General features: G+C 56.6%; 1 protein-coding gene across 1 annotated transcript in view; it reads left to right on the forward strand.

Annotated features, from left to right (window-relative positions):
* The window catches only part of SND1 (staphylococcal nuclease and tudor domain containing 1), a 501,059-nt gene that overhangs the window by 288,734 nt on the left and 195,890 nt on the right, over positions 1 to 16,435 (forward strand). Inside the window, exon 15 of the mRNA XM_077837914.1 lies at positions 1,957 to 2,098. Coding sequence (XP_077694040.1) covers positions 1,957 to 2,098 — 142 coding nt within the window. The remainder of the gene's footprint in view (positions 1 to 1,956; positions 2,099 to 16,435) is intronic.

Consider the following 16,435-nt stretch of genomic DNA (forward strand, 5'->3'; position numbering starts at 1 on the left):
GGCGTCCCTCCTATCCGCCCACACCAGTGCACGAAGTAGGCGTGGACCTGTCTAGGGCAGGAAAGAGATACGAACGTATGACTAGCGGGAAGCTAGCCAGTCAGGGCAGGGGGCTGCATAGGATTTTGGCACTTGCGTTCTTGCTGCGGTGTCTTAAACAAATGAAACAGGGCATCTCGCGTGATGGGTGGGGAGGGGAACCCTTGGGTGGCTCTGAGCCTGACAGGAAGAGCGTGTTCTCGCAGCACAGAGGTCCTGAGACGCAACCTCCTTCCTTGAGGAAGGCCAGGCACTGTGCCAAGGTCACAGGGAGCTGTCTGGATCAAGGTGCACAGACTGTGGGGCCAGGTAGATAACTGAGTGTTGTTAGAGATTATTTGTATTAGCATAGCGCCTGGGAGCCTAGCCATGAGCCAGGCCTGTATTGTGCTAGGCACTGTACAAACACAGGATGAAACGCCGGCCCCTGTCCCAGAGAGCTCCTGATCGGAGTATGAGATGAGATGACAGGTGGAGACAGACAGATGGGGGAGCACCTGGAAACACTGAGACAGTACTGGTATCTATTCAGTCCTGAATGTACTCCCAGCATTCAATGGGTTCCATGTATCATGAGCAGCTGGTTTCCCTAGGGGCCCTGGATTCCTGGGGCTGAATTTGGCAGGGACTCCCCCAGGACCATAGGCCACTCGTGCCCAGATGCTGCCCTGCAGCTGGCAGGACACGTGGGTGTTTCTCGGGTCTATTGCCCTGGCTCGCTGGAGCAGTTTGAGACCTGACCCGAGCAGCCTCATCACCTGGGGAAGGAGGCTACGGGAGCCCAGCTCCAAGTCTGCATTCAGGCCTTGTCTATGCAGGAAAGATTTTCCATACAAACTCGGGTGCATTTGAACCAGTTAGTTACCCCAGTGTAGTCCCAGCCCTCCCGGTCCGGGGGAAGAGCTGCCCTTTCTCCGTGCAGCTTGTGTCGCCTGGGAAGGGATTTAAGCCAAGCCGTAAGGATCCAAATGGGAGGGTCCCAGGCCGGGGACGGGGGGAAGGGCGGAGGGCAGCTACCCCATGAAAGTGTCCGGCCTTGGAGACACGGCCTTGGAGACCCCAGTGTCGAGGTCAGCTCGGCTCCCCGCTGGCTGTCCTGCCGGGTGGGTGAAGGAGAGGTGGTCACGCTGGAGACTCGAATCACTGTCAGTGAGATAAGGGGCTGGTCAGGGCAGTGCAAGGCCTTGTGGCATTTGGTGCTTAGCCGGAGCGGTTTGGGCCCTGGCGCTGCTGCCCACTAGGGAGCTTGGGCCACAGCACTGCTTGCAGCCTGCATGCAGCTGGGCGTACGAGTGACCGTGTTCCCCAGCAGGGCCGAGTACCACACCCGTGACTTGCTGCCATGTGCCTGTGGGGTGCAGGGCAGGGGTGCCTGATGGTTGCCCTGCCAGGAAACTCAGCTCTCCCCTTCCCTGCCCAAGTGTCTTGTGAGAGCTGGAGGAGCTCCTAGCACAAATGTGCCTGCCGTGTTACCTCACATGCCGGGGGCCGACCCCACCATTTGCCAGGGGCTGGGAGCAGGGCTGGGGCAGACTCTCCACCTCCCAGCCCCGGGCAGTGCTGTGCGAGGCAGGAGTGCTCCCCAGGGAGAGTCTCCCAGCCAGCCAGGTACAGCACTGGGCAGGCCAAGCCCCGTGTTAATGGTGACTCGTTACGGGCCGAGTGCTGCTGTCCCCTCTGGCTGGTGGCCCCAGGTTCGTCAGCCTCTCTGCCCCCTGCCAGCAGGCTTCAGCCTCTGGCCTGAGTGGCAGGGACCTGTGCTCAGAGGCCAAGGCTCAGGGTTCGATCCTTCGCCAGTCCAGGCCAGGGGTCGTGTGACTGGCTGATGTGAGGTTGCTGTGCCTTGTCCTATGGGGATGTGGGTTCCCGCTCCCACCATCAGTCTCTAATGTCCTCTCTCCTTTCCTGCCCTCCCAGGACACCCAGAAGGCCAAGCAGTTCCTGCCCTTCCTGCAGCGGGCCGGCCGCTCCGAGGCGGTGGTGGAGTACGTCTTCAGCGGCTCTCGGCTCAAGCTGTACATGCCAAAGGAAACCTGCCTGATCACCTTCCTGCTAGCAGGTGAGCTGGCCTCGTGTCTGCGGGCGTGGGACCATGCTGTGTCAGTCCCTTGCTGGGTGGACAGCGGCTCAGCCTGCCCTCGATCTGTGGCACCCGGCGGGGGCACGGCTTGCTGTTTCCCTTCACCGCACGGGAGCTCTCAGGCCTGCCATGCCACAGTGTGAGAAGCGTTTGGAACGGGGGAGGGTCCTAAGTCTGTCTATCCATCCCAGTGCCCCAGCTGCCTTTGTAACTGATCTGAGGTTGCTTCTCCTAAGGCCGGGGAGGGCACTGAGTGCGCTCTCCCTCTGGGGTCTCCCCTCCCCATGCTGCTGAAGGCACCTTCCATCCCTGGTGCTCTGCCAGCATTGGCCCTTTGTGTGCAGGGGAGCGAGCAGCACTTAACCCAAGTCTGGTGCCTTACTGCATCTCGGCCGCGTGTCCTGCGCTGTGTAAACCTGCCTGGCGCCCTTCTAGACGGAGAGGTGGTTCTTCCCAAGTGCCTGCTTTGATGCTGGGGCAGTGTTTCTAGGGGACCCCCCCTCCCTGCCGTACCCCACCCTGACTTATCTCCAGCACAGAGCTGTTTTCTTTATCTCTCATGGCTCGCTGCCTCCTGTGGGGGGAGATCCAGGTTTGAACCCTGGCCCTGGCAGCCCCAGTACCTGAGCCAGCTACTCTGCTCTGTTCCATACACATGGAGCTCTGTCTCCTTTCCTTGTGTCCGGCACCTTCATCTCTCCCAGCAAAGCTCAGCCATGAGCCGTGTGCTTGGAACGATGGTTGTTTATGCACTCAAGGAGCCAAGCGCCACTGACGAGTAGTAAAACGTGACTTTATTGGTGCTTGCTGCCTCCTGGAGGGGCTGCGTTGTTACGGGTGGGGTGGCGCCTTTCCCTGTCACGCTCAGCACAGAGCCCTTGAAGCCTGCTCTGCCTCTTCGTTCTCACAGATCTCTCGGGTGATGAGTCTCGCCTGACCGCAGCAGGGCTTGCTGGCAGCCACTTGCCATCTTCCCGGGTCTCCTCCTCCCTGACAGGCTCTGGGAACTGCCTTCCCTCCCCTCCCACCCTTCTTTCAGCAGGTAGATGGAGTCTCAGGGCGCAGTGCGTCTTGCTGAAGGATACGGGGCCCGAGATCACAGCCACTTCCCCCACTGTCAGTTCTTGTTGAGCGTCTCTCTCATTGCGTGTGAAGTTAATGATCACTCTGCAACTTCCTATGCCTTCCCGAGGGATTAATTGAGCTGGAGCGCCGTAATCAGACATGTCTGCGGGCTCTGCTGAGGCAAGAGTGCTGAGCTGTCAGAATCCCGGCGCTGGGGCCACGTAAGCAGCTGGGACTGCAGCCGCGCACACCCCGGTGCTTGTTTGTACATCTCTGCTCTCACTGGAGATCCTCCTTCCTCCTGCCAGGGTGCAGAGAGGGGTCTCTGGGTCACTGGCAGGCAGTCATGGAGCCCTGGCTGTTGGCTTACAAACAGACCTTGGCTTTCTTCCCTCCGCCGGGCCCTAGGGAGATCCCACGTGGCATGGGCAGCTGAGCCTTTGAGTCACGATGGAGGAGGAAGGCAACACAGCTGGCTCCAGTTCAGCTTTCTCTTCATTTTATTCACACTTCTATTTATCCCTCCACACTTCTCCGCCCGTTGCCTAAATCTTGGTGCTTCCCATGACCCAGGCTCGTTGTGGAAGGAATATGCTGCACTGGGGCTCCCTTCCAGGTGAGGGATGCCCTTATGGTGCCCAGCCAGGCCAGCGTGGAATAGCCCAAGCCCCGCTGGTGTCTGCTCCTCGCTGGTGCCCCGACGTCACCGGCTCCATGCAACCAAGTTATTCTCCAGCCAGCTCTCGGAGCAGCTCAGGCAGAGTCTGAGTGGTAGTGGGGTCGCTCCGTGGTCTCCCGGTGAGTCTGCCGCAGCCCTCCCAGAGTTGGGTCCTGAATCTCACTGAGCAGTGAGCTGAACGGATGTGAAATGTATTGGCCGATAGCGACAGCGGAGTGCTGGGAAAACAGCTGTGGCCCTTGTGTCCTAAAAGCCCTCTGTAAATCAGGCAGTGGGTCTGAGCTGCTCGCGACTCACTGCCGGGAGCTCTGGGCCCTGTTCTGCCAGCCTTTTCTGCTCCTGGCTTCACAGGTGTTTGGTGTCCCGGGGGTGGGGCAGGTGTTTGAGGGGGTGGTGTTGCTGTTTGCAAGTTGTTGGGCTCACAGCTGCACATGGATACGTCTTGGACCTGAGGTTCTTGTGGCCGAGGACATGGTTGGCTGGACAAACTCTCTGTGACGAGATGGCTTTTCCTCACCGCCAGGTACAGAGGGTGACTTGTGCCCCTTACATTTTTGGAGGGGAGCATGTTACGTTCCCACCTGGATAATTCAGAATCTCCTGTCTGACTTTGGTGCGGGTCACTTGTCCTCATCCCTCTGTCCCCTTCTGACTGAAGCCAGACCTCTCCCAAGGTTAGGAACCCCCAGACTGGCACTAGGTAGGTGGCCCCACAGATGTTACCCAGAGAGGCAGGAAGACGGTGGAGCCAAGCTGTATGGCTCTGCCTGTCTCCAGCCTGTTGCGGTACTGGGCTGAGCACCCAGGTTCCTTACAACGCAGTCTGGTGTTCGATTAGCTCCTCCTTCAGGACACACTGCTCCTGTCACCAGACTCTGAGGCCATCTACACTAACTGGCTTTCCGTTCCATTTCCCCCGGTGCAGCTCGGCCGGGGGGTGCCAGAGCCTTTCCCCACTGCTGGCACCTTTCCCACTGCCTGCCTCCTGCCAGAGCCTTTCCTCACTGCTGGAGGCTTTCGCTGCAGTGGGGAAATGCTCCGGCAGTGGGACACTGCTGCTCAAGATAGCAAGTAGACGTGGGAGGCCCTGGTTGGGCGAGTACAGAGCCCTATAGGGACCTATTCGGGTACGTTCCCACAAGGTTCAGGCGTGTCCTTACTCTCCCTGTCCACACCGCTGGTTGCACCCATAGGTAGTGGTCCCTCGCCCTCCAGTGTTGTCAGGGGCGGTGGTCTGCGGGGCCGAGCTGTACGTAGTCTGTGGTTCTGGGCCCGTCTACCAGAGGCAAACACCACAACAGTCTGGGGCTCCTGTCCCTACCCGTGGGCGGGTCAGAGCCGGATGTAGTCGTTAGCCCCCAGCCTCTCAGCTGGGGCTGACACCAATTAACAGTCTGGGGCCCCAGCCCACAGGGCTGGGCTGATAGCCGGCTGTAGCCTAAGCCTCTGGCAGCTGGCAAACACACCCAGTCAATAGCTCTAGCCCTGTGGGCGGGGCAGAGCAGGGAGCAGACTTTAGCCTCAGCTAGTGGGCTAAGGGAGCCAGCAAACTCACAGTCTCGGGGTTCAGATAGGGAGGATAACTCACACAGTCTAGGAGCTTCAGGGAGGCTGAGCACCCAACGGGCAGTCTAGGGTGCTGGGGGGGAGGATCAAGGAGCACAGGCCTGCTGGCCTAAAGTGGGGAGTCGGCCACCCAAGGGCAAGGGTGGCAGGGGGATGCGGGCCTGCCCAACTCCACCACATCCCAGCCCAGGGCCCTAGCTGTGGCAGACTGGTACGCCACTGGGTCGGCGGGGATCCAGCTGCAACACTCCAACCCAGAAGTGATCAGCCCTGTAGCTGGCCAGTCGTCAGCTGCCCCTGGGCTTCTTCCTACCTCCCCGGGGTTTGTTACTTCTGGTGTCCACTGGTTATTGAGCTCCTCTGTGTACACAGCCGATGGCTGTCCCGGCAACTCCTCAGCTGGGTCTGTCTCCTCTGGGGGCAGGGTGCGGCCGAACACAGGTTCAGCTCCCGGGTGCTGCAGCATCCCTCTCCTCCACTGGGGCCCAACTGAGCTGCAGAGCCCTCCTTTTATACTCCCTGCCCCGCCCGGGCACGAGGGGGTGGGGGGGGTCGTGGTCCCTCGCGCGCCCGTGGGGAGGGAGGCCACTGTGCCTCACTGCACTGTTCTAGGGGTGCGTGTAATGTACACGTGCTCGGTGCTGCCGAAAGGAGCGTGGGGTGTAGATGTTCCCTTTGTGTACAGCAGCGGCTGGCAGGCGTAGCCACCTCTCGTGTGCCCCTGCTCAGAGCAGGGCTGGCGACCCGGCACGTTTACACAAGCACTCCTGCCCGTGGACTGCATCAGCTGTAGAAACAGCATGGAGTCTCTGGAAGAACTGCTGATCTGCTCTGTTGTGTTTGAGGGAATGTCTGGGCTAAGGGGCGAACATAACCCAGTCACTACCCAGCGTTACACGAGCTCTGGGTTTGGTACACAGAGACCTCCGCCTGCTTCGCACCATGGCAAACGCACTGCTGAGCATCCCGTTAACTTTTGTTAAGGACACAGAAAACCAGGAAAAACAGCTACAGCCAGTGGAAAGTAAAATGCTGAGTAAAGCTTTTCCTGTTATAGCCTCCCCTTTTCCTTTCGCCAGAGGGAGTTTGTGGAAGGAAAAGTTTACCAGTCTCTGAGATGGTAGAAGCCAGTGATAACTGTCCTTTTGGGGAGAAGAGATGAAGTTAGCTGAGATGGGCCGGGGCTGCTGCTAAGTCTAATCCTGCTTTATCCCGTGTGGTGGTTGGGGGTGAGCCGGAGCCAGTAGGGGTGGCGATGTCAGCTGGGTCCTTCTCTCTGACCACCTCTCAGGACCAGGAGGAAGAAGGTCCAGGGTCCCTGGAGATGGTTGGGGTGGCAGCCAGGATGGTGGAACTCATTCCAGTAGCTTCCCTCTGTTCTTCTATCGCTTCCCCCAAAGCCTCTCCCTATATGGACCTGAAAAGGGATGATGGGTGGAACAGCCCATCCCCTCGTTATGTTGTCTGCCAGTTAGGCCTGGTTTCCTACCCCAGTTTTGGTTCACTGATTTCTAACGTAACTCAGTCTTTGAGCTATATCTGGAGGCCGTTTTGTTTGGACTAATCTGGGTTTTTTGCCCTTTCGTACCTTTTCCCGTCGACACGTGTTGTTGTAAGTTATTGTGACGTCTTAGGAACTTCCATGCGCTCTTTGCAGCTGAGCTCACAATGAGGCTAAATATGTAGACCAATTATCGTAAGAGGTACGAGGCCTCCATCACCTCCAGTTTCTGGGGAGGGCTACTGGCAGAGGGAAGCAGTTCCATAAAACCGGCTTGTGGATAGGATGACCACGGAGTTCCCTCCGCACTGAGCTCTGATCGGCTGGGGGCTGCCTGGTGAATTACGGATACGCCATCAGTGTGTTTTGCGCTCATCCCTCTCCCAGAAGCTAGAAGAGAGCAGTTCCTGTCCCAATAAAACTGGTTCATTTCCTAGCTTGTGCACCAGCATCAGTGACAGCTTGGGACCTGTTGCCTTCACTAATGTTGCAGGATCTGCATGGAAAGGTAGGGGAGAGTTTTTATTGTTCCTGTAGGTCCTTCAAAAACGCTGAACAGTGTTGTGGGTTTTTTTTCAAGAACTCTTATTACTGGTCCATTTCTGAACGAATATTTGACCGATATATAGCCCTTCCCAAATGCCGTGGAGCCTTTATTAATAGTTGCCAGGCTATGTTCACGGACTAGCAGGGTGCGTAGCGGCAGCAGGTACAGATAACCAGAGGAGGCTGCCGCATGCCCTTTGTCCCTGTGGATGGGACCAGCTCTTCCTCTCAGACGCTGTTGACTTCAGGGTACTTGATTATTGTGCAAATTCCTGTGCACAGAGCTTCCCGCCTCCCCTGCTGTGTTCTCCTGGCTCCATCAATGGGAGACAATGTGGGGCTGTGTTTATCTCTCTTGTTCTTGTTTCTATGGTGATAACCATGTACAAAGGATAACCCTGAACACTGATCGTTCTTAACTCAGTTATGAAAAATTCAGTAAGCGCATAAATAAATAGACAGGCGTCACACAGACAGGAGCATTCTGTCGACTCTGGCTCTCCCATCTACCAGAGGAAGAAATTTTCAGGATAGATTTAAATCTACAGCCTTAATCTGCTTTTAGTCCTTTTATCCGGGAGATGGAGAGCAATCTGTGCCCTTGAAAAGGAGACGCTTGACAGAGGAGCAGGGTCTTTCTTTCTAACTCCCGCACTGCTGCCTCTGGCCTCCTCGCTCCTTCCCTGGGCCTCTGAAATGAGCAGGTGGCTAGAGACCCGCCCCACTCTGAGAGGCTCGGGGAACCTGAGGGACAGAAGGCTGGTCTGCTGGCTCGCGCACTGGGCTGCAGCTCAGGGATCTATGTGGGGTGGCCTTGGTCATGTCACTGATTCTCTCTGGGCCTCAGCTCCCCTTCTGTGCAGCGAGGATAACAACGCTGCCTTCCCCCCGCCCCCGTCTTGTGAGCAGCGTGGGGCAGGGATTCTGCGTCACTCACGGGTGGGCTGTGCTGAGCGGATCTCAGCTGGGGTCTCCCGGAGCTACTAGGATAGTAGGAACCGGAACTAGCACTAAGGGCCCCTCCTGCTGCCACTGTGCAGGGGGTGGAGTGGGGCGGTATGCTGGAGTTCTGCACTGCTGTTCCATGGGCAGGCTCCAGGGGTTGAGATGGAGAGCATCCTTTTGTGGCTCGGACAGTGACAGTGAAGGGAATCTCTGGTAGGTCCTTTGTGCTCCAGCAGGGTGGAGTGGGGGGGGCCCATGTCCTGTTAGTGTCGTTCAATAGCTGGAGAGGGCAGGTCTGTGGCTCTAAGTTCCTCCGTGGCTGCAGAGCCCAGGTTGCATCGTGCATGTGCTGCAGGATTTGGAGTAGATGTTTTGCAGCTGGTCAAGTTGATCGAGAGGCCCAGCAGATAGGGACTGTCCTGGAACTCTGGGACCTGGGTTCTATTCCCAGCACTGCCACTGACTCACTGTTTGACCCTGGGCAAGTCACTGCCCCTCTATGCCTCAGTTTCCCCAGCCATGAAAGGGGGTGATGATGCGTGCCTGCCTTGGTGAAGCCCTGAGAGCTACAAATGGAACGTGCTGTCAGAGAGCAGTTGTGGGGTTCTGCATTGGATGTGGCAGCTGCTGCAGAGACGGCCAGTGGTGTGTTGCAGCAGTGAAGCCTGCTGCCCACGCTGGTGGGTGAACTTGCAGCTTTCCAGCCCCCGTCTCAACACTGCGCAGCTGCGTGTTGTGTGCCCGGCTCCTTTGCCCCCTTTGCAGCTGCCTCCTGTTCTCCAGAGTAGCAGCCGTGTTAGTCTGTATTTGCAAAAAGAAAAGGAGGGCTTGTGGCACCTTAAAGTCCTCCTTTTCTCCTGTCCTCCCGTTCACTGTGGATCAATTCCTGTGGGTCCATGCTCCTCCTCCATTTGCAGGACACCGCCCACCAGAGCATCAGCTTCATCAGCGCTGCCCATGTGCTGGGGAGATGGCGCACTCCCGCTGCGATGGTGGTCCTGCGGCTTTCTTCCCCGCGAGTGACTGGAGAGCTCACCTATGCAAACTGTCTGGAACGTAGTGACTTCCCACCACTGCAGTGCACAGCTGGGCAGAAGGAAGTTTGAACCCTGCACGGTGTGCAAAGAATTCGGGTGGCAAGATGCTCCCCCAGCACAAGAACGCTGCTAGGGCCTTTCTACATCTGAGTGGAATCCTGCACGGCTGTTGCAGGGGCATTAATGATTCAGATGGCTGGTGTAATTGTGTTCCCTGCGTTTCTGCCCTTAATGAGACAATTAGTGGGGCTGCTGAGACTTCGGAATTCTCTTTGCTTTCTGTAATTGAATTACCATTTTATGGAAATCAGGAAGGGACAGTCCTCCCTCCCAAGCCCCGCACTTCCTCTCCATGCAGAAAGCCACCATTCCTTTCCAGAATGGCTTTGCCCAGCACTGGGTGCTGCAGTGGCTGGGGAGAGTTTGGCTCAGAGGTCTGGGGCAGCAGCTGCTGAAGCTGTGTGGGTTCGTTTGGCTCAGTTTTTGTAGTTGCCGGCAGGGCTGTAACAGTGGCCAGGAGGCAGCTGGGCTGAAGCGCTGTGTAGGCACACCAGAGCCTCCCCCTGTCACTGCACAGGCTCCCCCACAGGCCACAGGGGCAAGATCCTTGTCTGAATGATGTGGGGCCTTAGTGATGCCCTGTGCTCTGGGAGCATCCCTGCACCAACCCCAGGGAATAATGGACGCGCTGCCTGTCGTGAGGTAGGACTTGTTCGTGCAGGTGGGGGTCTTTCTGGGGGACTAGTTCAGGGCCGGGGAGCAAACCCCTGCAGGAGCCAAGAACCACCCCAAACCTTGCTGGCTCCCGCTGGGAGCATGTGGTGTCCTGCGGTCACACCTGGCACATGGTGACTAATGGAGCTTCTCCACCCTAGGGGGAGTGGGAAGGGACCAGATCGGGCAGAGGTTGGTGATGTTATTTACGTGCCTCAGTGGGATACCTGGGTAACGGACGCCATAGGAGAACCTGGGCAGAGCTCTGTATGATGCTGATTCCTAACTCTCAGTGCATCAGTATCATTATCCCCATTGCACAGGTGGGGAAACTGAGGCACAGAGCACAGTAGTGACTTGCCCAACATCCCCCAGCAGGCCAGTACCCGAGTTTGGAACAGAACCCACATCTTCTGAGTCCTAGCTGAGTGTTCTAGCCACAAGGCCCCACAAGATACCTGGCAGGGTGCAAGTCACTGTGGCAGGTGGCTGGTATGTGGCCCTGTGTGGAGACACACCCAGCACAGGGGGCTGGGTCCTATCTTGGTTAGCGTGGCTGTCAGAGGTGCTCGTAGGACCTTTCCATTTAGCTCTCCTTGAGAGACGGCCCCCTTGTCAAGAGCCAAGGCCCCGGCACAAGGCAGCATGTTCCCAGCAGCCTACAGGTCCCTGTATGGCATGTGGCCTCCAACAAAGGCCATGGGTCCCATGCGTGGGGGAGATCAGCTGCATGGCGTGTTCCAGGCCACTCAAGTTCCTAAGGCTTTGGAGGGAGCTGTGTGTTCAGGTGGAACTGCCTCCCCCACACTGCCCCCAGTAGCAGGGCTGCTGCGTCACCCGGCCTTGCAGGCAGCAATTAACACCACCCTGCTTCAGAGCCGGGTCTGCTGCTGATCAGGCTGGTGGGAGCAGCCGAAAGAGTCTGCAGCGTACAATTATCTCCCCATTTATAGTTCAGCCAAGTGCCTGGCTGGTGATTGGCATGAGCGTGCTGTGCCTTTACAAAGGCAGCTTTAATTGAAACGGGTTTCCCACTGTCATAACCATTAACCTGATGCCCCGCCCCCGTGTGCCAGGCGACAGGAGGCCCTGTTGGCTGTCCCCTGGGAACAGCGGTTAAATATATCCGTCCTTTCCCACAGGCAGGTCCCCGCCCCCGATGTGTGGCAGCGAGGTCGGGGGTCAGGCGCTGGCATTGGGTGGCGGCTCTAAGTTTGGTCATTTGATGTTAAGAGGGATGCTCTGAGCCCTGGTAATGGATGGTTCCAGGATGTGCGGCGCTCGCTGGAAGTTATATTTAATCTCTGCTACTATGGGAACCAACAATCGCCCTATCAGAGGTTTGATTTCACTGAGAAAAGTTCATAGAATCATAGAATATCAGGGTTGGAAGGGACCTCAGGAGGTCATCTAGTCCAACCCCCTGCTCAAAGCAGGACCCATCCCCAACTAAATCATCCCAGCCAGGGCTTGGTCAAGCCTGACCTTAAAAACCTCAAAGGAAGGAGATTCCAGCACCTCCTTAGGGAACCCATTCCAGCGCTTCACCACCCTCCTTGTGAAAAAGTTTTTCCTAATATGCAACTGAAACCTTCCCCTCTGCAACGTGAGACCATTACTCCTTGTTCTGTCATCTGCTACCACTGAGAACCGTCTAGATCCATCCTCTTTGGAACCCCCTTTCAGGTAGTTGAAAGCAGCTATCAAATCCCCTCTCATTCTTCTCTTCCGCAGACTAAACAATCCCAAAAAGAAAAGGAGTACTTGTGGCACCTTAGAGACTAACCCATTTATTTGAGCATAAGCTTTCGTGAGCTACAGCTCACTTCCGATGAAGTGAGCTGTAGCTCACGAAAGCTTATGCTCTAATAAATGGGTTAGTCTCTAAGGTGCCACAAGTACTCCTTTTCTTTTTGCGAATACAGACTAACACGGCTGTTACTCCTAAACAATCCCAGTTCCCTCAGCCTCTCCTCATAAGTCATGTGTTCCAGTCCCCTAATCATTTTTGTAGCCCTCCACTGGACGCTTTCCAGTTTTTCCACATCCTTCTTGTAGTGTGGGGCCCTAAACTGGACACAGTACTCCAGGTGAGGCCTCACCAATGCTGAATAGAGGGGAACGATCACGTCCCTCGATCTGCTGGGCGCCTCGCTAAATGAACAATGACCAGGTGGGGGCGTTGGTCCCCTTGTCACGGAACATGGCTCCATGCAGGAGCATGGCAGTGCAAAGGAGTTAACATGCTGACCTGGGGCAGTCATTCTCTCTGGGAACCCAAAAGGCAGCCTTTTCCGGCCTTGCTGCTGGAGTGTCCCCGGCCAGCCCAGGCTTAGCCTGCGCCAGCTGCCCGGCTGGCATCTCTGCATGCTCTCCTTGCAGCATTGGCGTTACCCCCTCCATGGCTCGCTGCTCTGTCAATGGAGTCTCTCCAGGCAAGCCGGGAGCTTTGCGGTGCCCTTCAGTGGCCTGCGGTGAAGGGCTGGCTGGAGGAGGGCTGGCTCTTTCCCCTAAGCTCTGTTGTTCCTCCTCAGTGAGGATGTAAATAGCATGCAGCAAAAGGGATCTCCCACACCCTGGCTCTGCCAGGGGTGAGAGGCTACAGCATACTCTTGATTTTATATTCTAATGGTGGTAAATCTGCCTTTCCAAGAGCTGCAGGTGCCCTGAAAAATTACCGTCATGCCAGCCTCCCAGTGGCATTAAAAATCACATGCTCAGCCAGGAAGCCAAACTGTGCCAACTACAAACAAGCTCTGTGCACCCCCAGGGTATGGGGGGACGACAAATCCTCAGTCTGTCCCAGCGACTGGGGCCTAGCTCATCGCTGCATTTGGGCTGTTGTGGACCAGTGGGTGCAGGAGGAGCGAGTAGCAAAGTCCCAAGGCCCTCACTGAGAACACCTTGCCAGCTGCCCCTCCCGCCTTTTAGAATAAGGCGGGTCCAGGGGCATGCCAGTGTGTAGCGTGCACTGCCCAGGGTGTCCCATCAGCTGAGCAGCCAGCCTCTGGGATCCAGAGCGGGGAGGGCTGGCTCTTCCCCCCCAAACGCCATTGTTCCTCCGTGGTGCAGATGTAAATAGCATGCAGCAACCCACCTGTATCATTCTGGGAATTACCTGCTCTTTCCATGTCATCCTGGCTCCCCTCTTGGGAGCGTGCCCTCAGTCCCCACCTGTCCCCGGCGCTCTAATCGAGCTGTATACGTTAATTATGGACTGAAAGGCAGGTAACGTGCCAATTAGCATGGAAAATGAGATGCTGCTTCTGCCTTCCCTTGTTTTGGAGTCTGTACATCTGTTGGTATCTTTATTCCCAGGCTTAAATTGGATTTTTCTCTCTCATTTTTAAATTGGAACATGGCGTCTGTGGGCTCTGTGCCTTTTAAGCTGTTCCCTTTTGTGATGCATGCGCTTATTAACTCCACCGAGCCACCCATTCGCTGGTAAGCGTTTGCATTCTAAATGACAAGGCGACATTTCTGCTATAGTGGCACCATCCCTTGTTGAGCATGATGGTGCGCGTGCTGCGAATGCAGAAGTGGCTCCGTCAGGATCTGTTCAGTCCCCTTCCTTGCAGAAAATCCCTGTGCCCAAGCTCGTGGATGGCCTGTGTCCCAGCTGCCGGAGCCGCTGCCTCTCCCTGCCTCATGTCCTGGGGTTATGGGCTGCCATGCTCTCACCAACTGAGGAGGAATTTTGCAGGCCTTCCCAGGGGAGGGTGATTCTCAGGGCACTGGGAAGAGTCGCCCGGGCACTCGGACACACTAATTACCCTCTGAGCAGCCTGGGGTGTTCTGTAATCTGTCGGCTGTAAATTGGATGTGAAGCATCCAGATACTGCGGCCAGGAACTTGATCTGTCTGTGTGTATTTATAGTTTTGTGAAGTGGGTGTCAATCCAGAACCCAAGGGTTAATTTTCTCCATGTATGAACGTGGGTAAACATGGGGAGATTTGGTCTTCTCTGCCCCAGTGCTCGTCAGGCCCCACCTGTATGTCTCGGGGCTGCTGATCTCCTGTTGTTTGCTGGCTCCTAGGAACAGGCTGAAGTTGATGAATTGTTGCAACAGGTGCTGCCCCTCTTGGGGTTTGTTTAGTTCTGGGCCGTGTGTGGAAACCAGGGAGACTGGCAGCCTAACTCCCTGCTATGTGTCCAGTGAGCTGAATGCCTTGCTAAGCCGTGTGGGGCACGGAGCTTGTGCAGCATGTGCCAGTGCTAAATTAAGTCCTCTGCAGGCCCAGGGATCTATCCTGGCACGAACCGGGGCTTGGACGCCTGCCTGCGTGTCACGGAGTCCCTGGGCGATGCTCTGGAACTGCTCCCTGCGAAGCCAGGCAGGACTCTGGGGAAGTCTCCTCTCTGGGAGCAGCCTGTCTACAGGACACACAGCTCACACAGCTTCCACCTTCCTGGGTCTGACCTCGGAGCATTCAGCATCCTCTGCCCCTCCATGCGCTTCCCACAGCGAGTCTGCCCAGGCAGGGTCCTGGGGAAGCCAGAGGGTCCTGCCCCCCAACTCCGCAGTCAGACGTGACTCTCAGCCAGCCAGTAAAACAGAGGTTTATTAGATGACAGGAACATGGTCTAACACAGATCTTGTAGGTGCAGTGAACAGGACCCCTCAGCCGGGTCCATTTTGGGGGGCAGTGAGCCAGACAACCACGTCTGTACTTCACTCCATGTCCCCAGCCAGCCTCAAACTGAAACTCCCTCCAGCCCCTCCTCCCCTGGGCTTTGTCCCTTTCCCAGGCCAGGAGGTCACCTGATTCCTTTGTTCTCCAACCCTTTAGCTCTCACCTTGCAGGGGGGAAGGGCCCAGGCCATCAGTTGCCAGGAAACAGGGTGTCGGCCATTCTCTGTGTCCAGACCCCTGCACACACCTGCCCTCTAGGGCTCTGCAATGATCATACACCCTTATCCCACCACCTAGATATTTAAGAACTGCGTAGGGGAAACTGAGGCACCCCCACACTATTCAGAGGAAACATTAAGAACAGTCCCACTTCGTCACACTGTGACCTCACACTGTGGCAGCAGAGTAGCGTGGATCGAATGATGATGGCATGCATCTGTCGTGGGATGAAGTGTATGCAGGGCAGCGACTGGAGGAGCTGGGTAATAGGGGCGGTTCAAGGGGCACTGGAAAACTTTTAGAGTGGGGGAGCTGCGCATGCCGCCACCCACACACACACCCCTTTTCCCCCTGTCTGTGCCTCCCGCTGCCCCCTAGAGCTGGAGCCAGGAGCAGGGCTGTGGGGTGATGAGGTTCAGAAGGACAAGTGCAGAGTCCTGCACTTAGGACGGAAGAATCCCATGCACCGCTACAGACTAGGGACCGAGTGGCTCGGCAGCAGTTCTGCGGAAAAGGACCTAGGGGTTAGAGTGGACGAGAAGCTGGATATGAGTCAGCAGTGTGCCCTTGTTGCCAAGAAGGCTAATGGCATTTTGGGCTGTATAAGTAGGGGCACTGCCAGCAGATGGAGGGACGTGATCATTCCCCTCTATTCGACAATGGTGAGGCCTCATCTGGAGTACTGTGTCCAGTTTTGGGTCCCACACTACAAGAAGGATGTGAAAAAATTGGAAAGCGTCCAGCGGAGGGCGACAAAAATGAGTAGGGGGCTGGAACACATGGGTTATGAGGCGAGGCTGAGGGAAGTGGGATTGTTTAGTCTGTGGAAGAGAAGAATGAGGGGGGATTTGATAACTGCTTTCAACTACCTGAAAGGGGGTTCCAAAGAGGATGGATCTAGACTGTTCTCAGTGGTGGTAGATGACAGAACAAGGAGTAATGGTCTCCAGTTGCAGTGGGGGAGGTTTAGGTTGGAACATTTTCACTAGGAGGGTGGTGAAGCGCTGGAATGGATTCCCTAGGGAGGTGGTGGAATCTCCTTCCTTTTAGGTTTTTAAGGTCAGGCTTGACCAAGCCCTGGCTGGGATGATTTAGTTGGGGATTGGTCCTGCTTTGAGCAGGAGGTTGGACTAGATGACCTCCTGAGGTCCCTTCCAACCCTGATATGAGGGTGGGATGCGGATAAGGTGGCCAAGCCTGGGGCCACAGCTGAGGATGTGTGTGGAGCCTTGGGTGTGGGGTCAGGAGCAGAGCCTTAGCCGTGGGGCCGGCAGCCGAGACCTGTGTAAAACCTGGGGGTGCTGCAGCACCCCTAGCTCCCATGCCTATGGGCAGTTCTTCGCTCCAGCCCACGGTTTGGTCGCTGCCATTCCTGGAGTAGAAGGAACTTCACTGCAGAGCTCTGCCGCA

Source organism: Eretmochelys imbricata, chromosome 1 (assembly GCF_965152235.1).
Source record: "Eretmochelys imbricata isolate rEreImb1 chromosome 1, rEreImb1.hap1, whole genome shotgun sequence".
Classification (NCBI taxonomy): domain Eukaryota; kingdom Metazoa; phylum Chordata; order Testudines; family Cheloniidae; genus Eretmochelys; species Eretmochelys imbricata.